This window comes from Asterias rubens, chromosome 15 (genome assembly GCF_902459465.1).
Source record: "Asterias rubens chromosome 15, eAstRub1.3, whole genome shotgun sequence".
NCBI lineage: Eukaryota > Metazoa > Echinodermata > Asteroidea > Forcipulatida > Asteriidae > Asterias > Asterias rubens.
Window position 1 is genome coordinate 3,509,080 of NC_047076.1, and position 23,748 is coordinate 3,532,827.

Below are 23,748 nucleotides of genomic sequence, written 5' to 3' on the forward strand. Positions count from 1 at the left end.
CAGGAATCAAAATTTGCACTATGCATTTTGGTTGTTCAAATAACACTAATGTCTGCACAAATAATTTCGATTCTCTCTTCGATCTAATAGTGTAAATTACAACGCCAAATGTTTGACATGTTCCCTAGCTGTTTCCGATTTGAGCACGGGGGTTAGTTTGTATATAGACGATGTGACCTGTGACATTACATGTTCACAAAAGAGCCACAGAGCCTCACAGCTCAACGGAAGAAAACATAAAACCGTAAATTTAATGGAGAGTGCACTGTCTAATTCTTGTCAACTTTTTATATGACGAAAGGGGCGCATCTCAAAACTTGTCCAACTTTTACTTTCATAACTCTTGGTTTTATGTGGAAATTATGACACTATATCAACTTTCCCATAGGACAGTGTAGTACCTTGCCTGCCAGAATACTCAAAGATTGAACAAGGTAACGCTTATTGTAAACAAAGTTCACATGGTCTGATGTATAGTGCTCTTGGAACGACATGCATGGGTCAAAAGAAAACAACAACCGAATTCAAAGTATTATTTTGTTCGGGCAGAGAAAGTGGATATCTCTGCCATTTTAATAATATCTCTTTTCCTGATACAACAGTGGAAAGTGAATAACATTGTCTTGGCAAGAATAGAAAAAAAAACATTTTATTAGAAAAAAAAGTACTCTCAAGTTCCCTTACGGGAGATCACATGAAAAATAATATATACCTATAAAATAAATTAAAAAGATCATTAAAGTGGATTGTTAAGGATTTCACAACGAGTCAGGTTTCAAAGTATTTTTCCGGTAATTTTAAAATTAAAAAGATGGCCCAGTAACAGAAAGTGTAAATACAACTGTTAAAATACATTGTACTTCCAAGAGTATTATAGAAAACAAAAAGTTGAAAAGGAAAAGAAAAACAAGTGCAAGAAATACCAAAATGCAAATGCATTTTATGAAGTTGACTTTGCAGACTAGTTTGGAAAGTAAGATTTTAAAGTTGGTTTGGGAAATGCACGTTATTTTAAAATGAAAAAAGATGGCCGACCTAACGCTGGTGTAATTGCAATTTCCATGATTATCCGATACAAACAATTAAAAGAACAAACAAGTGCAAGAAATACCAAATGCATTTGGTGAAGTTGAATTAACAGATTAATTTGCCCGCAATATAGGAAGCAAAGTGACGTGAAAATTATCAAAAGCTAAACAATAATTCCCATGTTCGAAGACTTTGTTTAATTGGTAAATTTCGGAATTAAAAATGTTAGTGGACAAAACCTTATGAACTGAAATAGTATATAATCAAGAGAAGTATACAGTTGAAAACTATTACAAAAACTACGTTTTTGCAGTCGTGGAATAACATGAGTGGCCCCTTTTATTGGCATCGGGTGCCCCTTCTTTAAGTTGTCAAATGACATTGCCTGTAGCAAAATAAATATTGTTCTTGCCCCCTCAAAGAACAAATTCCAGGCCTTGACAGCAAAACAAAATTATACTCACGGAATACGGTTACCAACCAAACTAACATGTCACATTTAGAATCTGGTATCCTGCTTATTTTTGCTGAGCAGACACGCTTATAAGCAGCTCTATGAAAATTAGGCCCATACGGTAAAATAAAAATTGAGTATTCTTTATACCCGATGAGACCATAGACTAAATGAGATAAGATTCCTTCAAAAGGTGGATGGTGTACGAAAATTAGTGCTCTTGTAAAGAATATACATAATTATTTAGACCTTATGCATTGACGTCATCCAGCCGCCATCTTAGAGGAAAACGGTGACGAAACAATCGAGACGCACACTCAGATTTGTACGCGCGGCGCACAGTATTGGCCAATGAACAACCTCCTGTTGACCTCTAGGTGAGGGCGCCCTACTGAAATGACGTCATTTGCATTAGGTCTATTGTGGTTTTATTGTGTCTATGGCTAACCCAAAGTAAAGACTCATACCTCAAAACTTCAACCGAACATTGGCTGACAAACACCAATGTTCAGCATTCCCTAAAAATACACACTAGCAGTTAGCAACAGAGAAAAATATGCCAAACAATTTCCCTGTAACTATACATACGCAATTTTTAACGAATACAAATATTATAACATGTTTTATACAATGGTAAAAGAAAATTCACAAAATCGCAACAGACAAAAGTGCAAAGAGCAAAATAATTATGTCATAGCTACTTTAAAATAATAAAATATTATGAACAATATTAACACATTCTATTCACCCATTCCCTTTTTGAATACCACATCAACATAAACACTTTGTCAAAGACCTGTACAATAGACCTTTATCACGGTGTGGCCATTTTGATTTTACTTCATTCCAACTCATTGTAACCAAACAGAGGCTGGACGAAATAATAGTCTAGTGCCATTTTTGCACAATGAATGTTAGCATTAATCACTGTAATTATGGAAACAGGGAACATGACCAAGATGGTGACAGCGTGATAAAGGTTTAGGCCTATATAATAACAAATTCTAGCTATAAAACCCTTCACTAATTACAGTATAACACAACATGACGTACGGGTAATTTCTTTGTACATATACTATGGGATGCTTCGCCTTGCTGTATGATTTGATACAACATACAGCCAGGGCCCAATTTCATAAAGCCTGTAAGCACAGAAACTTGCTAAGCACAGAAAAGTATTGCTTAAAAGAAACATGTTACCAGCCAACATTACATTGGGTTTACATTGGTGTGACTGGTGCCCCACTCAATTTTCGCTTATCAAAGGAATTTGTCAAGCAATATTTTCTGCTCAATAGCTATATGAAATTGGGTCCAGGTCCCCACACACCCTTATTCACGGTAAGGTCCCGTCATCTAACTTTCTCCACATGAACCGTTTTTACAATTGAAAAAGAAAACCTGCTAAACAAGTTATTTTGCGAAACAAGAATAACTGATACACCGAATAAGCAGTGTCTTTTCGCGAATGGGAAAAATAGAAATAAAATTGAAAGGAGAAGCCGACGATTTCAACTTCAATTGTCACACTTGTATAAACCCAATAAAAAGTGAACAAAACTGTGTACCTTTATCGACCGTACAGCGTCATAATAACTGATATAGTACAAAACAAAATACATCTTTTCATGAACACCACATTACACAGAGGTTAATATAAAAACGGAAAAGCATTTGTACATACAGGCTTCTACACAGCATCCTTCGTCGGATATGGTCCCAAAAGGGTTATAATATATAAAAAAAAAAAAGTATACATCTTGCTCCGACTCTTAAACGAGGCTGTCACTAAATCGAGGCTATTGCCAAACCGAAACTGGTAACAGACCGTTTAATTTGTACTTCGTTTTGACTCTTCGTGGCAATCTTACTTTTTAATACACACTGGAATTTTATCAAAATTTAAAAATACTTATGTGTAACAATTTCTCACAATGTAAAATGAAAAGGGTGTGGTAGTTTATGTTCTTTTTTTGCTTTATAACTGGTCGTGATTATAATTTAATGACCCTTGAAACAAACCCCTAGATTTTACTTCAAAATCCCACTGGCTTGGAACAGAAACAGAAAACCTGTGTCACTCTTTTTGATCGAAATTGGAGAAATCTTGGCAAGATGGCTCTTTGCAAGAGTGGTATGGCGGACAAAACGAGTGTTTTTTTTGTTTACTCTGTCACACTAAGAGAGTTTGGTACGGTCTTTTATCACGTCACTAGCACAGCTTGAGGCCGGGAGATGGTCACTTTAATCGGTTCTTGAACCTTGGCAATCTTCGGTGCTGATTCGCCATTACTGGAAGCTGATGATGACGTCTTGGAGACGTCAATACAAGTCCTTTTATTACATGGAAAAGGTTCACAGACGCGGTAGAGAAGCGGCAGGGGTCCCATCTTCAGAAAAGAAAAAGAAACAAAAATGTGAATCTTATATCCGTTGATTTTGACTGGTTGACAGCAAGACTGGAAATTCGAAAGTTGCACAAACTGGGGTTTTGTTGTTTAGATGTAGATGGTAAAAAATTGGATGTTAAATTTGACAACACGAAAGTTGTCACACTACAAAAAAGAGTCAACTTTTACACCAAAATGCGTTAAAACTTAAAACAACACCAATTTCTGCAACAAACAATATCATTTGTGATATTTTATTACTTTTATGTTAATGTTGATGTTCTCTTCGCTTTTTCTATGGTACAACAACCATGGTGACAATTTAACACCCCGATTTTTGTAGTGTAATACATTAATGTTCCATGACCCAATTGAAATTGATCAATTAAGAAACTAAACTTACTCTTTTCCACGTGTAAATATAGGCTAAATCCATTAAGGTGTAATCATCTCGAAGAACTTGGTCGCGGCCTTCTCTGTGCAAAATATCAATCTGAAAGAACAAAACAATTTCAAACCATTACAATAATCACGAGATAATAACATGTATATTGGCAAAGTGCAATGGGGAAAAACAGGTGCATACATGTTTCGATTTATAAGTCAATAACAATTTTTTTCAACAGTTTCCTAATCACTTTCTGTTATTGACAGTTTAATTATTTATATAAACACTATAAATAAATTATTACTATTATTATCCGTTTTAGTCTGTTGTTTATGTAAGTTGAAAACAGGACACCGATTTAAAACATATTTTGCTGATCTTTGTATCATGTATAAGAATTAATCATTCCAAATACGTCCTTTTGGTTGGTAAGCAGTTGCCAACTTAGTTTTTCTCCATAAATAAATAAATAATAAACAATAAACACTATAAATAAACAAATAACCAAAAATAAACAAATACTCAAGAGGACAATTCTGCACAGTACAAGGAGATAAATAGCATACACTTAAAGTATTCTGTAGTGAGCTAAACTTCAGTTCACTTACCTTATAGCCTGGTGGTAAACCAAATTTATTTCTTATGAACTTCTTCAAATGGCCAACTTGCACAGCAGCTGGACATCTTAGATATCTGGCATCTATGTCCTGCAGGAGAAAATAATATAATAAATTAATCAACTTTAGTAATATTTCCTTTAACTGAGAGAGGTTTGCGGTAACACCATGTGAACATAGAGCAATGAATGTGAATATCTCTTTTTGAGTAATGTTGGTTCTGAAAAGAACCCTCAACGGCTGTGCTACTTTAAACCAAAACAAGCCTTGGAAAATATTCGTCTATTGGCTATCCCGGGAGGGGGGGGGGGGGCTTAAGGCTTAAAGGCAGTGGACACGATTGGTAGTTACTCCAAATAATTATTAGCATAAAATCTTACTTGGTAACGAGTAATTGGGGGGGGGGGGTTGATAGTATAAAACATTGTGAGAAACGGCTCCCTCTGAAGTAATGTAGTTTTCGATTCGAGAAAGAAGTAATTTTCCACGAATTTGATTTCGAGACCTCAGATTTAGAATTTGAGGTTTTGAAATCAAGCATCTGAACGCAAACAACTTTGTGTGACAAGGGTGGTTTTTTTTCTGTCATTAAAATCTCGCAACTTTGACGACCGATTGAGCTCATATATTCACAGGTTTGTTATTTTATGCATATGTTGAGATACGCAAGTGAGAAGACTAGTCTTTGACAATTACCAATAGTGTCCACTGCCTTTAAGTTCCAAAACAACAGTTATTATAGTATTACAAAACAACAGTCCACGTGGACAGTCTGTTGTTTGTACACATCGTTTGATCTCACACAAGATATCAAAAACTCGCCTTTTCTCCGGAAATCGCGTTGCCATTTATATCTGTTCCCATCTCATGGGAATTTCCGTCCCCGTTCAGTTGTCTTTTGTCCCGTGTAGTTGATTCCCTGCTTTGGTGATACTCGAGCGAGAGACTGATCATCTCATCGGACGTGTAGATGATGATAGAGTCGTCACAAATCTTGGTTGGGTCGTCCGTTTTGCTCGAACTTGTTGACTCGTCGTTTTCTATAATAATGCGAGAAACGATTCAACCATAGGTCATCCAGCGAAATGGGCTATCTGTCTCTCTCTAGTAAATTTTCATATAGGCTTGTGTTTGTGGTGAAACATGACAGGTGTTATGATAAAATGTGACTTAACTCGTCATCTGAAACTCTCATGAAAATGGTTTGTACATCTTTCATGCAACCATACCGGCGAAATTATATGCAGTGTTGAATGTACTTACACTTTGATTTTACTTCAAACATTACCTCATTTTGTATATTTTAGATAAATCGGAAGTAATATTCCCAAAACGTCATTAAGGATCATAATATTAAACTAAAAGATGGTCATAATGAGAACCATTTACTCACCAGAATGTTGAATATGTGTGCGGTGAAATTCCTTTCTTCGGCCGATTTCATCCTTGTAAAGTCCAGGAACCATCTTATAGACAAGTTTCTGTAGTGTTTTGTCGGGCCTAGACACAAAAAGGTTAAACGTTTGTATTGTTTGACGTTGAATTGGGAAGGAACCAATTCCACTCTTCTGAGCACTTTTTGCTAATTTTGTTAAGCAGTTTATCAAGGAAATATGGCAGGTGCTCAAATCTTCATGAAAACAGTGTTCCTTACATATTATTAACGACTGGATTTTCCCCTTAGTCTTTTGATATATTGTAGGTAGCAACGAAATTGTCAGACAGCAGCTTTAAAAATGTTGCTATATAGGATACGACTTAAAAAGGCACCGGACACAATTGGTAGTTACTCAAAATAATTGTGAACACAAAAACTTACTTATAACGAGCAATGGAGAGCTGTTGATAGTATAAAACATTGTGAGAAACGGCTCCCTCTGCAGCAACGTAGTTTTTTGAGAAAGAGGTTATTTCTCCCTCCATTATTCTTACGCAATCTTCGACGACCAATTGAGTTCAAATTTTCGCAGGTTTGTTATGTTATGCATATGTTGAGATACACCAAGTAAGACTGGTCTTTGAAAGTTATCAAAGGTGTCCATTAGTGCCTTCAAGTGGTGCATACTATTAATAAGAAAGAACTATACATTAGTGAACTTGTGGGTACAACTATCTATAACTAAATATTTTGCATTTTTTTGTCTTCTTAATAAAAAATAAAGAGCCAGCAGATTTTATAACCGATACGATTATTTTGAAATATGGATGTTACTAATTGTGTACCATGTCTCCGATCAGTTGGCGACCGGGTGTCAATCATCAGGGATGTGGTTTCTTATCGAACAAATCAAGGATTAATGCGCAAGGACACATGTGTGATGTTTCTGACAGTACAAAAAAGGCATGCATCGTTGGAAAGTTAACATCTTTTAAGATGTTAAAAATGCAATGTTGGCACACACCATTTTGCTGTTACTGCTGCTGCTGTTCATGTTGTTGATTTTTTTTCATTGGGTTTTTATTTATAAAAAAAAACGAGAAAAAAGAAAGAAAAAAAAACCGAGAGGGGACCATTACGTGTTTGAAATGGATCAGTCTCGAAAGATGCGTTGTTTCCAACTATTATAAATTACAAGGATGTGCGTCGTTGGAAAGTAAACAGTTTTAAAAATGTAATGTTGCCACACACCATTTTGTTGTTGTTGTTGTTGTTGTTGTTGTTGTTGTTGTTGTTGTTGTTGTTGTTGTTGTTGTTGTTGTTGTTGTTGTTGTTGTTGTTGTTGTTGTTGTTGTTGTTGTTGTTGTTGTTGTTGTTGTGTTGTTGTTGTTGTTGTTGTTGTTGTTGTTGTTGTTGTTGTTGTTGTTGTTGTTGTTGTTGTTGTTGTTGTTGTTGTTGTTGTTGTTGTTGTTGTTGTTGTTGTTGTTGTTGTTGTTGTTGTTGTTGTTGTTGTTGTTGTTGTTGTTGTTGTTGTTGTTGTTGTTGAAAGATCAGTCTTGAAATTTGCGATATTATAAATAATAAAATATTTAACTGACCTTATTTTTTGCATAGGTCTGGATTTATGTACCAGGACATCACACGTTGGACACTGTTTGCTCTGTCTCAAGTAGGCTACAATGCACGCTCTGCAATCTGCAACGATATCAAGGTAAAGTCAATCTAAGATCCTTGTTTTTTATGAATAAAACCACTGACTAACTTTCAGTTATTCAAATGCCGTCTTACTTAATAAAAATCAGTCAAAAATAACACATAAACAACAAACGGAAAATGAGAATCTTGCAATTTAGTATTTAGGCTTAATTGCAAGATTCTCATTTTCCGTTTGTTGTTTTTGTGTTATTGTTGACTGATTTAGTGGCAGGTGTTTTCTTGAGTGATGCATGTTCAAAAAATTAAATACATTTTAAAATTGAGCGACGCCTTTGTTTTAATCTTGAAACCTGAGGTTCATATCTGTATAAGCTTAAAACTATAATACATAATTAACAGTAATATAGATACAACAAACTAGCCCCGAATCGCTAAGAAATATTTTCAATATTAAAATATTCAAAGTGAAATTTCTCGTGCAACCATTTAACCATATTACCTGCTCGGTACTGAAACGATGCGTATACACCACTATACAACCCGTGCCAGTCCACACCCAGCAATAATTAAGGAACCTAAAAGCGAATATGACATCAAATTTGTTTTGTGGGGAGTACCGAAGGTCCCATCGTAACTGACGTATCCCAATTTATAACCAACAATGCCCACGTGTGCACCGACCAGTGACAGAACCGCCAGTCAAACAGGACATAGTGATTAACTCGCTTGATAACCAACGTAATTAAATAATCTCACATCATTTATTAATAGAGTTGAAGCTACCGCCTGCAGTAACGGATTTATAAACATTCCCCACGGCGTTTATTCTGTCCATTTAAGCTGAAGGTCGCTCGGCTATACATTTGCCCAAACTAAAGTACGATCCACCTAAAGCAGTATTATTAATATTACTTTCTGGAGAAACATGTTTGATAATCACTCTTAAAATTAGTTGCTTTAATACAAAAATTGCATTTGAACCGTTGTCACTAAAACCGTCACACTAAGGGAACTATAGTGAGAAAAGTGCCCTTCTCAGTAAGTCTTCGATTGAACATAAAAGTCCGCCCTTAGAAAACAACACAATAAAATAAAGTCATCATAATATACTAGTCATATATAGTTACAATCGAAACAACCATACGTAGACGTCTAAACCACAGGATAGAATTGAAGGCCTACCCCGAGGTAGGAAGGGCATCTTCTTTTGAAAGTGATACCCGATAACCTGCTTTCCACACGGCGTCGTTATTGAAAACACGGACCATGCACGGACTGTGAGGAGTCGATACTGTATATTATTATATTACCGGATACAGGTCCGATACTTGCCCCCGGTCATTGCCTTGGTGCCCTTGAAATGCTCCAGTAGAAATGTACAATTTCCTCATAGGATGCCCTTTACCAAGGAGTAAATGCCTTGGTGCCCTTTCAAAAAAGAAGCATATCAGGCCTGTGAGTAGGTTTGTTTTATTTGTGGGTAGCCGAACTATACTTTGACTTCAGCGCTTACGATGGAGAGTGTCAAACAAAAAAATCGATCAATTAATATTCGGTCAAATCGCAGCTGTAAATTCGTCAGGTATTTACAAATAAAAATAAACAAAACTAAATTAATCAAATAACAACCCGACGCATTGTATCAGGCAAGGTGATTTGTTATATTATGCGACCTGACGGTATTATTTGCTAGTAGAAAAATGTCTTAAGGTGTGGAAAAAACGGGAACCCTTTTTTATAAGTCCTTCATCGTTGATTTGATCAAAAATACAAAAACTAAATTCATTGTAAAACAAAATTCGGTTTATCACGAATAAAACAGTATATATTTAAATTTATTTGAAACATTATTATTTCACAAGCTAAACATTATTTTATATTTGAAACAAAGCAATTGGGATATTTCAAAGAAAAAAGCAACACTTACAACTGTGCATGCATTCAATAATGGTGGTTGCGTCTACGTAGTATCCACCGCATAGGATGCAGACAATCAGTGGGTTTACATCGGCCATTTTCGGGCGGGGTGGTCGCTCTCCCATCGTGCTCGAAGGTAGCTCCGTGGTGGTGTGACTAAGGGCACAAAAGACAAAAATGAGTTCTTAATAATCAAAAATCCTAATGTTGTTTACGTGATTAAAACCAAAGGTGTCTATTATCAGTAGTGGTTGGTAAGCTTACAGCTACGGCTAGTACGGCTATACTTCCGCATCATCATGCGTTTTGAAGTATAGGACATCCTTAGCAACAGCCGTAGCCGTAGCCGTAGCTGCAGCCGTCAATTTGGATACGGGCTATATCTTTCTCAATGTATATGACACTACACAAACACTCAGTGTTTACAGAATCAGTCAAGTGTACACAGACATGAGTAGGGATTGGAATGCAGTTAAAAATGGGCATTGGACGCACAATGGAAGGAATACAACGGTCCCTGGGAGGGGTGTGGCTATTCAACAATGAGAATACAGCAGCACAAAATATTATCTAATTTGGGAGCAGGAACAATAAGCTATTAATAAGCCTTCAAAAAAAACTTCCCAAGGGTAGAAACGTCGGGCATTTATAGTAGTATACCATCGGTTGGTAATCAATTTCGGCAACAAATAATTATGTTTTCTCAATTAGCGAATAAGTCAGACTTCAGTGGGCCATTGAAAAAAATATATATACATTTTGCGTTTGAAGCACCCATGCTGTTGTTGCGCATTAAGTCGCTAGTTGTAACGGCACACACTCGATACTGTATTAAGATCCGGTAACATGTGTTCAGTGAATTGTAAAGCTATCTCTATCATCCGTGATACAAAGTAAAATATACATTTCAAACATCCTGTTTTCTTAATAAACTGAAGAAGACGAAAAATACCACACAGACAAACAAACATGTTATGAATAGTGACGTCACGCTTCACGTACAAATAAACGTGACATCACTGTTCGTTTGTAATTTTTTGAGCATTTTTCTTTCCCTATACCGTGGAGGAAAATTAAATTTGTCCTCCATGCATATATACTGACAGGATGTATACATTAATATGATGTTATTTTCTGTTCAACATAAGTATCAAATTCATGAAATGTGTATTTAACCTGGAAACTTGTAATGTGTGCACCTTGCAAATTATACTCTGTAATTGTACATGTAGGCTATATCTTCAGTTGGTGTGAACAAAGAATTAACATTGTGTTAATATAGGATTTGAGGCATGGTGATGTATCAATATATATTTGGTTTGCAGTAACACCATATGTGTATCTACTTGCCGGGTAGAGTTTGTTATTAGAGAACTGTCTTGCTTTATTCTACAACCGCGGAGTAGATGTTTAGGGCTTCGGGTGACTTCTCAGTTCTGAAAAGACCTGTCCTGCTGGTTTAACTATTACCCGGGCGGGTGGTATAGAAAATAGAATGGGACTAGTAATCTAGCTTATAGGATCGTGATTAACTGTACTACAGCGGACTCGGTTCTTAAACTGTGTGAAAAAAACAACCATTTGGCTAATAAGGCCATCATGTTTATTTCTGGTAGTAATTATAAGTGCGGTTTGCATAGGGTTTGTTTTCACCATTATTCCTTGTTGGACCCTTACTTCGGATACGGGGAAAACAAAGTAGCATCATTAAATTTTTGTTATGGACATCTAGCTATGAGCAAATTGCTGATAACTTGGAATTTGTCAATTTTATTCGAGTCGGCAGTGCGTGGTCAGTCTTCCGTATAATCAGGAAAATTACACTGCATGTGCCTTTAATGACTCCCTTGGGCTACAACATCATCACGATGTAGCTTTTCACGATGTAGCTTTTCCCGATGTAGCTTTTCCCGATGTAGCTATTTATTAGTGTGGGCATAATAACGTAAGGATTCAACGCATAAAGCTGGTTCTAATGACTGTTACATGGAATGTCCGTAATGCAAACATGGGGTACTAGACACAGATTATACAAAGCACTGACACCAAGGAAGGTGGATTAACCTGGGGCGGGGGCATCTTTATTTGTTATAACCAGGGGCTGGTTTTTGTTTTAACCTGGACTACGCGTGTTCAATATTTTGTATTGTTAATTTATAAAAAGACACCGGAATGGCAAACATTGACAATACGCTGGGACACCTCGATTCCACTGAACAGTAATATGCCTACTTTATGACACCATCAGGCCAACCAAAAACCTAAAAAACATTAATCATATTTCAAATCAAGGCATCAATGTCCACGTATTACATGAACATAATGGCACAAAATGTTGCTATTCCAAACCGAAGGAATGGCTTCAATATAGATTTTTGACACGAGCCAGTGAAGCCCAAAACGGTGTGTTAAACAATTAAACTGTACCGTAACGGGGTCAATGCTGCAACAAGGCGGTTTACAAAATACAAGTCAATATAAACCCTGAAAACATCAAAACCAAAACGATAAAAAAGGAAAATGGCTGAAAGTGACAACCAATGCCATGCGTGCAACTTCTTTTTAGGAAGTAGGCGGTAGGCCTAGTTTAGTTCCGTGAATAACCAGTGTATGGATACCTCCTAATGTTAGACAACATCTTTACAAGCCACTTTGAGGTTGGGCTTTAAACTTGTCTGTTCAGCTAAGAAGAAGTTTGCTGGTTTTGGGTGTTCGTGGTAAGCTTTATTCGCCTTCCACCTATTGGACCCCGGTTCGAATCCCCCTAGGGGGAATGAACTATGTTGATTGGGTTTTCAGTCTCTATACCCGACTGCGTGGGTTTCCCTTGGGTAATTCCCTGGGGTTTCAACACATCTAAAACTGAAACTTCCTTCCTTGTCTTCTCTCCATCATTGGGTTATTGGCTATAGTTGAGTGATTGAGTTTGCTTTTCTGAGAGACTTTGGCTTTGCAACCGGAATAAATGAAATGATAGAAGATCACCGACCCATCATGTAATGAACTCTGCAATCCGTATATACGCCATCAGTTTTGAGTGCACTCATCAATTTGCCCGAAAAGTTCGGATACTTTAACTGTGTGACGTTAAATGGGAACTATCGACATTAATAAAATCATGAAAGAAAATTGGTATCGACGTTTCGAACACAGTGGTATAACTGTCTTCATCATCTTAATTCTTTTGTAGTGTACAAATGCTGATAAAAACTACCACAGTGAATGTAACGTGAGACATGTACGATATGATTAAAAAGTACACTCTGGCCGATCCAGTCTGGAAAGTTCACCTTCAGTTGAGCCTCCGTGTCAATAAACACGCCTAATGATGAGTTACAGACTGTTACTGTTATAATATGCACTCAAGCAATACTACCAAGCGCTCGTAAATTATTCGTATGCACTTCACAATGAGCAATCACAATAATGCAGCTTTATGATACACAAAAGGGGCCAGCTGAGCCTGTTTCCCAAGTAACCCTGGGTTCATGAATAATTAGATGAACACATATTTTTGCTTGTTTTCATCATATTCCCAGGTCCGGGTTTGTGGATAATGATATGAAAAAGGCTGCTAGACTAACTTGTGTTTCAGCTTACGTATCTTGTGTATTGAGATGATATAAAGAGGGTTTACACTCAAAGTCTGCGACGCCTTACTTCACATTGTTTAGGGTAAGGCCTAAAACGCTTCGGTATTTTGGTAAAGCATTGCCGAAAATATGAGTGAGCAATCAAATAATAATAAAAATGAAAACGTTGAAATTAACAAGGCATCGTTTAAATAAATTCGATGACGTTTATTAAATGTTGACGTCACAGGTCACGTCACAGGACACATGATCTACACACAGACGACGGAAATAATTCCGAATACTTGGAACATCTTTATGTTCCCAGTGAATTGTCGAAACTAAATATGAGCATGAATGGATGGCCGACTGTGATATTTGACACTGTCTGTTTGAATGGGATGGGATGAAAAGGGATGTACATGTATACTGCTGATCGTAAGTATAATTTAGCGACAACATACACTTTGTAAACCCCAGGTCAGAACTTACACAGATTTTGAGAACCAGCAGGTGGGGACCTGACCCATTTTTAGGGTCATGCTGACCTGGAATTCGGTTTAAAGATGGGATTTTGTAGCTCGGATTCTATACGACTTCTTGACCCGATATTGATTAACTAATTTGAACCCATCTAACAATTTGGAAAGCCAAGAGTTAATTACATTCCTAAAGAGATCTAGATATATTTTTTCTTTAATGAATTTCACGTTTTGTAGATAAACAATCATTTGAAAATCTTTAATCTTGGCTATAAATGCGTCATTTCACACACCACAAACCAACTACGATTCAACCGTTCATGATATACAGTACCACCAAAAGGATACAGTTTGCCTAAACACGTGCTGGAACAGTCGGCCACACGCGTTCGTCTTTCAACAAGTTCCCACGCCTATTGCTTCTCACTACGCTTTTTTTCTTCGTGGCGTAAACCTCAATTGCCAAGTGGTGAATAAAACAAAACTTACAATTTAAATGGACCGTTAGTTTCATTCAAATACACACGAGGCGGGACGTTGACAGTCTAAAAAACGCGTAGTATTCAAAGTTGGTTGGTCAGGCAATAATTCTGCTTATGTGACTTGTGGTTGGTAGGTGGGTCGGGCGGGTAAAGTGGGTGTGGGTATAATACAGGGGTGTGGCTACAAACTGAAATTGTCTGTGGAGGAAAATAAACTTCACACAAGGGTCAAATAGGCCTACTATAGACCATAATCACCATTTTAAAGAAATATGCGATACATTTGTTATTTTAGTGAGTATTTTTTATTGTGGCAAGAGAGACCGTGAGTAGGTGGGTTGGAGGGGGCTTGGGGAGGGGGGGGGGGTATTCTGGCACAAAAGGATGTGGTTTGGCGGAGGAGGTTCAATCTACTCGCAAAGATGCGGCGGGGGCAACCCTAACGGAAGGCACAAGGTTTCCATTAAAAAGGTCATGCAGGATTGATAACAAAACCAGGCAAGCCCTTCTCGACTATAGAAGAAGTTATTAATTTAAACTATTTGATTGTTTCCGTCTAGAGCAGAAGTTATTGATTTGAATTAAAACAAATTCCTCATGAACAAAGACCATCAGACAATACCGACGTCATCTAGTACACGATATGACCAGTCAATCGGTAAAATGTGTGACATTTTTAAAAGCTCATTGTTTTAACTGTTGCCTGTGAGTTAGTTCATTTGAATAAAATACCCTGGCCCAAACTCTGAAGCTCAGCTAGAAAAATCTGCCCATTAAGCCGACTGGCGGGCAATGCAGTATTCACAATTTAAGCTATCATTATTTGCCCGACACCTGGGAAAGTAACTGTCTTTCAATGATCAAAACATGGGTGTGCTGTCAAGGAATGGGGCACATTACAAAATGAAAACATGTTTTTTTTCTACTCTTGTAATACTTGAAAAAGGGATAATCCATGGTAATTACCTCATTCCAGCAGGCGTATTTACTGGAGCCGATAATAAAACAGGTGCTTTCCCCTAATGATTATTTAAGTGACAATAAATACGACGAGTTAGAGGGTATAATTTAGTGCCCACAGTAATTCATATAATGTGTCTTTGAGCCTTCAAGGCCAAGTTGGAGTGGGATTAGAGCGCTGGCGTGATTACTATGGTTGTCCCCGTCGATCAACGGTTTGCCCCGTGGGCAGGCTGATCTTGCGGAGAACGTAGGCGAGGAATATACGCGTTCTCCCCCACGACCGTCCACCCAACGTCTCGCTCGGTTAGCCACTATAAACGGGGTTTTGGGGTTGCCATCAGGGCACGCCAGTTCCATCGACTAAAGGACTCCAGAGCAGTGTCAGAAATAACGGCTGTTGTGTGAAATAGTGTCTTATGAGCATCATCATGGAAACAATTATAAAACAGTAGTGTAGACGGACTAAGGCACTGGACACGTTTGGTAATTGTCAAAGACCAGCTCGCTTGGTGTATTCCAACAGTATGCATAAAACAAAACAATCCTGTGAACATTTGGGCTCAATTGATCATCGAGTTTGCAAGAGAATAGTGAAAAAACACCCTTGTTGCTTTACTTCGTGAGTTTTCAGATGCATAATAAAAGGCTTCACCTGAAGTCTTTAATTATTTGAGTGAAAATTACCACTCTCTCTAAAACTACGTTCAGACGAAGCCGTTTCTCAAATTGTGTTACACTCTCACCAGCACTCCATTACTCGCTACCAAAGTGTTTATGATAAGTACCAATAGTGTCCAGTGCATTTAACACATGTCTATCATATACGGGTTATTAATCACGCATCGCAACGGCGATCTTTAGAAAAACAAAATAGTAATAATTCGCGTGATTAATTTACGTAAGAACGAGGCACTAGCGTACGTAATCTTCACAAGGAGATGGTTTACTTTCACCATTGTTTTCCACCATTGTTTTCTTCCCTCAGCTGAAGAAAACAAACTACAAACTGATAGAATAGCACATAAATAATGACGTTGTGACGTCAAACGCGTGATACATTTATTTCTGTAACTGCACACGGTGCTCACACAGCTCTTTCTGAATCAATACAAACTGAGACAAATTAAAGCGATGTCTGTCATTTTCTCCCTCTCCACTTTATGGTAAAGAGCAACTACAATTTCTTCTCTCTTTTGACCAGTGTCCGGAGCCATGACCGGCATCCTGCTGTTTATGCCTTTCTCACTTGTGGTATAGGTCTTGAGGCTTTGAATTGTGAAATTTGAAACTTCTTGTAGCTCCTGCGGGCACAACTGAGTAAACAATATTTTGGTTTGAGTTTTTGGCATTTGTGTTCATATCTTAACCTGACTTCCGATTAGTTTTCATCACCCCCCCCCCCGCTCCTTAAAGGGAGGGTACACCTTCGGTAATAACTCCAAATAATAAGAATGACCATTAAAACTTATTACTTGGTAAGAACAGCACTGCAGCTTCAAAGGAATAAGGTCTTAAAGAGAAGGATTCATTCAATCCGGAGAAACGTTTTTGAATGAAACGTTTCTTTCTCTGATATATCTGTATTCCAATTACGGATAGTTCTTTACGCTTAATGGACACAACCGACACAGATTGTCACTCAGTCGTACTATTTCAAAAACGCCACCACCTTTTGAAATGAAAGTTTCACAGTATTTTCCATCTACCTACAGGATTAAAACAAGAGAACTGTTCCAACAACCGAAGTTACACTTTGCCTTAACATCATACATATTGGTTTATGGCATCCGAGTTGCTAAAACATAGTTTAACCAAATGCACTAGATGATTTGGACAATCATTTAATATTTTATGAAAACTTTGAACAAAGCTGCGTGTGATTTAACAAGTCTGTCCGAACTAAATTTTAAATACCTAATTTGTAATGCTTCAATTTGGGTGAGAATGCACTCTCAGTTGGAATTAAATTAGGTACGGTTACCAATTAGTATTTGTGTACGTTGAAATGTTTTAACTTTGCATATGAAATAGCCTTGGGGTGTTTGGTTAATTGGATATTGATTGTGTTATAGTATTCAATTAATTAATGTAACTCCATTCCTCTCAAGTCAATACCATTACTTGTTGCAGTATTTTAGCTAAATGGCAAATAATTTCCTGAAGAACAAAGTAATGTCTAAAAAATAAAATAAACTAGATATTATACACCAACGGCCTCTATGCATCAGTAGTTTTCAACGGCTTTGAATGAAATTGAATGTGCTTGGCCTACTTTGTATGGGTTTTTTTCCCCCCGTTTGTCAATACATATTTTTATTTGTAAAAAATATAAACCAGTCGACTGTCATTTTGGCCCAACCGATCACAATTTCGGGGGGGGGGGGTGTAAACATTTGTAGTTCTGAATGACCTCCGTGTCCCCGAAGTGTGCCCTCTGTTACGAGGAGAGAATTAAGATGCACGCTCACAGTGAGCCGCTCTGTGCACTCTATTGTCAGAGAGGGTTAAAGTGGGATTAAATGATCATCTTCACCCCAAGACGTGTCAACATGCATCCTACGAGGCTGAAACCAGACTATAGCTGAACCAGACTGTTGGGAAAACAGGAAGATATGTAGTGTATGGAAGATCGCTCAGGTGTCGAGAGGGGAATTCGTTTATTGTAAGAAGATCTGTATTAGGTTAAGGCGTTATGGTTTTGGCTTTGGGAAGTCTCTTCCCGACGTGGTTCAGGGGTTGCAGTTGCAGAGCTGGTTCGATGGGTTCTGCAGATGGCAAAGTTGGCAATGTACAAGATGTACGAAGATCGGTACAGCTTTAGCCTTTATACTCTGGTTTCGGCATGGTGTGGAATGTTTTCTTTGCACCGTGGTTGAGGGGTGTAAAGGGGTCAGATGGCTGGTTCAACGAGTTCGTAAGAAGGCAACGTTTGTTAATTTGATTGTTGGGTTGTTTGTTTGTTTGTCCGTCCATAGAACTCGGCATTTACACAGGGGGATATAAACGTCGAGATGGCAACAGCCAATCTCTCTAAAACTTGGCACTGCGGTATACGACATGTATTGAAAACCCATGCCGCGTTTTTATAGAATATTTGTCAATCTTGGAAGTTAATGGGTGTTTCTGTGAAGACGGACCGTCCGACCTTGTTTCATCTAACAACATTGTCATGTCTTAAATTTAACTGAAGTCGATGGATGTCACACCCCAGCTTCATCCTTCCTAAATGTCTTTCTGATTGTTTTCATTGGGAGCGTGAGAAGTGGTCCGTTTATGATGGCATCGCGCTAAATCGAAAGGAATGCACATTTCCTGTTCATGGACAAACATGGCCATTAAAAAAAAGTGTCGGCTTCTACAAAAATACTTGCCATCTTGGCTGCAAATAATTATTTCTTAATAACCATACAACGGTCGTAAGGCTATGGCAATGGATATAATCTATTGAACATTTTCCAGTTTTACTTCATGAATCTTAACGCTTTGTAAAGATTGGACTCTTCTGAAGACAGCGATCTTACACTTCACTGAATAAATTATAGAGTTATTCATGATATTACTTCCGGAAGAAGATATATTTGGAGACAACACACACATCCACATCGAGCCTTTTAACCACACTGTAATCAAATCCCCGTATGCAAAAAAAAACCCATAATAATAACAACATCAAAATTGATGCGTGTATGGAAAAAAATTATAATGCGACAATCATGAATTTGATTACGCTCGACGAACCTCTGCACCACGTGAAACGTGCGGTGTCTGCTCTTTCTTGTAACACGCTAGCCCCAACGGGACTGTCAAAAGAGACTCCCCGTTCCCCTTTCATGGCTGAGCACAAACCCAACTGATCAAATTTCCAGGGGGTATACATATTCTTGTTTATTTATTTTACAAGGGAGTGGATATAGACTGAAGCATAGAAGATCTGTCTTCCGTTTTGGGGACCATAATATAAGTATTATTTAAAACAAAACAAAAAACATTAACATTCAGAAAAAGGAGTATTGTAGTTGTACAGTAAATCACTAAGAGATAGTCATGTAAAATTGTTACTACTTATAACATTCAAAAGGCAAAATTAAAATATGACATGCCTGTGCCAATATGCTTCGAATTTGAAAGGGCAATGGCACCAGGGCATTTTCTCCTTTGGGGAAATTGTAAACCTCTAATGGGGCATTTCAAGCAATGCAATGATCAGGGGGCATGGGGCAATCGCCGTGGTTGCCTCCGTGAAGTATCAGGCCTGAGGGAGCGTAGACTAAAACAATGAAGATCTGTCTTCCATCTTGGGGACCATGATAAGTATTATTGAAGAAACTAAAAAAAAAAAAATTGTACAGTTAAGTGTATTGTACTGTTTAATTACTAAAAGAGACATGTACAATGTGAGCCAAATAAAATGATATCAGTACATTAAAAGAGGCACAGTGATGATTTGAGACGAGATAGATTCCAAGAAAACCTTGTCAACATTGTTGAGTAAAGACAAGACACCTCCCCGCAGCTTTACTTTTCTCCAACACTCCGTGACGCATGGAAACTTCAACCACACATCGATTGTTTTGCCCTGGCATAATAATCCCATAGATTCGCGGGTGTGATTCTCTACACCCTCAACTACTAAACCAAAAGACCTTGTGTTCCCTGACACTGTGTTCGTCACCCTTTTCTGTCTTGGAAACAGTGATTCGCAGCATTGTTGGCCGGCCCCGTCTCAAACGGGTTCATATAAAAGGAACGACAACCAAATTTATGGATGAACAACTTTCTCGGCTAACGGTTGTTTATCTCTCGATGTCCAGTTGATAAGTCGCGTGAATGTGCAACACTGATCAAACACACCTGATTAGACGTGTCCAACAGTAACGCTCACAGCCAAACCAAACACGGAAACAAATTGCTTACACAAAAACACTCACCACTATAGCTTTAACACGAGTAATCAGTGTTTACACAGGATTTATTTGATATAAAGTTTCAAATTAACCAAAATGTTCTCTTTAAGGCATAGGCCTACTCCAAATTGATTTTAAAAATGATGTATTGATGTCACAGCTCTTAATACAATTGTTGTAAATGCAAAGTCATTGAAATTCTGAAAAGGTCAGATGTTTCCTTTCCGTATTCTCATTTTACAATTGCAATAGAAGCCTATTTATGCTTGTTATTAAGTTACAATTTCGTAATCTTATTTGCACGGATAAAAACTATTTTATAAGATATTAGAGAAACGGCACTAACGAAGTTCGTTGAATGCGATTCTGCAAATATGTCTCAATTTAAGCCTAAAATTTTTTAGTCCCGCCCTAAATGTCCTCAACGCCGATAGCAGGAGATCTGCTTAGGCAGTAAACTGAGATGGACAACACAATTTAAGAAGCTTCATAAAGGCTTTATAATCAAGCTAGAATCCCTGCTCATCGGAGGTAGAATCGCCCGACCACATCACACAATTCGTAAAACAAACTATTGCACGACAAACAAAAACCCAAACTAGTTTGAAAACAATGAGTCTCGTCATTAAGGATGTCCTCATATCCAACGAGGAGGACGACTGTAAACCGATACAGACAAATAAAAAGCTCCATCAGGCAGATATGTAACAAATGAACCAAGCTGGAATCCCTACTTAATTTGGCAGAATCGCCACACACCACACAATTCGTTAAAAAAATATATAAAAACGCGAACCAAACCCCAGAGTTAATTTGAAAACAATCAGTGTTCGAAATAAACAAGAGTTTCTTCCCAAAAGCATAACCCACGGCGTGCATAATTTTGCTAAGGTCGACTCCTCCTCAATAGTGCCATTCAATGCAACGATTTCAAAACGTGCCCATCTACGGAATAAGTTCATAATTTCTTGACCGATCGTAATTTTAAGAATATTTTTCAAGTATTTGCCTCTGGAATATCGGAGGTAAATGACCATATAATTTTTTCCACAAAATTTTGCGAAAAAAGCTGCCAAATTAACGTTAATTTTTATGAAAATATATTTTATCTTGTAAAATTTCTCTGTGGTGTGACATCCCGAACGAACACCGCAATCGAATTCGTTCAAAAATAGGAAAATCAAAATGAAACGATTTCATGCAAAAAGAGAGACATAAATGACACAAGAATTTGTGCCAAAAACAACAAAACTTCTGAAATTAAAGCCATATGCAACACAACTATCATAACACACCAATTTAGATTTCGCACGTATCTTCACCAATCCCCCAACGTACGATTCCAAAAGCTGTCGAAATTCGGTAAATTCACACCCACAGAAACTCACCAGAACACCTTCCATATGGCACGTCATACTCCAATAAGGCTCCATTTCGTTTCATAACGAATACAGGATTTGCTCTCTGTTTTTTCACGGGTCAAGCAAGACCGGAAAACAGCGTTTTCAATGAAACTTGAATGAATGTCGCACAGCGCGATAAATCATTCCCCGATTCAGTAATTCGCCATCTTGAATCTCACAACTCTCCAATTTCCCCGGAAGAGTGTCACCAGTTGTCGTCACTATTAAACCCCTTCCGGACCACACCACATCAAACCCTTACGAAATCGAGTAGCATATAAACCATACATCATGTTTTACCTTAAATCCTATGGTCTCCGCAGCTGAATTCCACAAAAGCGCTGAAAAACAGATGAGTTTTTAGACGTCGTCGCGATGAATCCTGCGTGAATTGTATACTCCTTATGTACAGCGTACAACTGCACCACATACAAGGCCGTTGCAATAGCTATGCACTGTGGCTGTATATACAGAGAGCCCGTTACCCACGGTTTTCACAACACACGTAGGCGGGCTGCAAAAAAACACATCCACCATACGTTCACCATCCGTGGATATGGGTATGAGAAGGGAAATGAATGGCGTTTGGTGATCACGTGACGCGAATTCCAGTCAATAGCTTGTGCATTTGATCAGCAGCTAGCGTGCGGGCCCCCGTGTACATTAATATAACCCCGGGATCCCTACGGCCCACCTTAGCGGGTGAATCACTTTGCTCCGGGTGGACGCAGCTCGATTCTACCGTCGTAACGGAGTAACTGACATTAGAACTGACACTCGGGCCGAGATCTGTCTCAATTCGCGCTGGCAACTGCTGGGCGGGAAAAAAAATGAGCCCAACAATTCTTAAAAAAAAAACCTCCCAAATGTTGAGTGTTTCAAGTTTGGAGGCCCTGCACACGAGGCAATTTACAGACAACCAGAAAATACATTCGTATTTGAATGTCCACATATTCCTTGGGAATCGTGAGACCCTCCATGGTAAGACAATGTTTTGTGAAAAAAAATATACTGTGGTCCTTATAGCCTGAACCCTAGTTAAATATTTGCCTCCAAGTTGCCTCCAGGTTTGAGTGTGAAGTTTCATAACCATATCACGTGAGGCAATTTACATCCAACCAGTTTCTTAAAGAAGTAAATACATTCATATTTAAATCTTCACATTGTTTTTCTTTGGAATCGTAAAACAATGTTTGAAAAAAGGGGGACAAAATAATGTGCTAAAGTGGTCCAGCCATTATGCACTCACAGTCTAGTTGGTTGCCTCCAAATTGCCTGTACGAGGTTGCCCCGTGTGACAATTCCCTATAGAAGTCTGTTTTCGTTACTTATTTAAACGAGTGTTTTTGTGGATTTAGTCTCGTTCAATGAGTATTGATTGACCCGTGAATTCTACGGGTTGAACTTATTGCTTGTTTACTGATTTAATTGCCTGATCAATACGGTGCTACCAACAAGTTCGTTTCGTCACTTTTGTTTGGGTGTTTGCTTTTGTAACTTGGCTTTATCGAAATTGCGAGTTACAAAGGTCATTCGGATAGAACTGGTTTTTAAAAAGTCGGCTTTGTCAATCAAAAACACAAAGATCACATTGCCAACGAAGGCAAGGTTCCCATCGTAGTAGTTGAAAGCTATAAAATAATCGGGAAGTTTTTGTCAAGCGAGGAAAAGCCCGTTTTCGTTTCGGTTAGAACGAGTGAAAGTTTATAAAAACAGTGAAACACGAGCAAACCGTTCGTGATGAAATAGTGATGCTGAAAGTGACATAATTAAGGAAGGTATTTCAGGATTATTATAAACATATTTTTTTGTTAAGAAACTCATCTGGCAATCAAGCTGCAATTGGTAATCACAATAAGGAGCCGAACATGGCAGGAACCCCAAATGATTATACTTGGGCATTGAGTTCAAGTACTTGAAACGTTATGATTCATCTTTATAAAGTAAAATACAAAGTAAATAATCATTGTCGTTATTATTTCACCAGAACGCGAATAGATTCAGAAAAAATAACAGACACATTCGTTGGGGGGGGGGGATGCGATGAGTAACCATTATGTTCTCACTTTGCATGGAACGTATCGTACTGAATTCGACGACATTACAAAGCCCG

The 23,748-nt window shown here is 37.9% G+C and overlaps 1 protein-coding gene across 1 annotated transcript; it reads right to left on the reverse strand.

The window, feature by feature from the left end:
- Positions 1-3,147: 3,147 nt before the first annotated feature.
- Positions 3,148-22,190, reverse strand: LOC117300156 (polycomb complex protein BMI-1-like). The gene is made up of 8 exons (XM_033783877.1): positions 21,936-22,190; positions 9,840-9,985; positions 7,855-7,951; positions 6,272-6,378; positions 5,701-5,918; positions 4,870-4,968; positions 4,277-4,366; positions 3,148-3,873 (listed from the first exon to the last, which is right to left on the reverse strand). Exons 2-8 carry the CDS (start codon positions 9,952-9,954, stop codon positions 3,688-3,690), a joined length of 912 nt encoding a protein of 303 aa, XP_033639768.1. The 5' UTR covers positions 9,955-9,985; positions 21,936-22,190; the 3' UTR covers positions 3,148-3,687.
- Between the last annotated feature and the right edge of the window lie 1,558 nt (positions 22,191-23,748).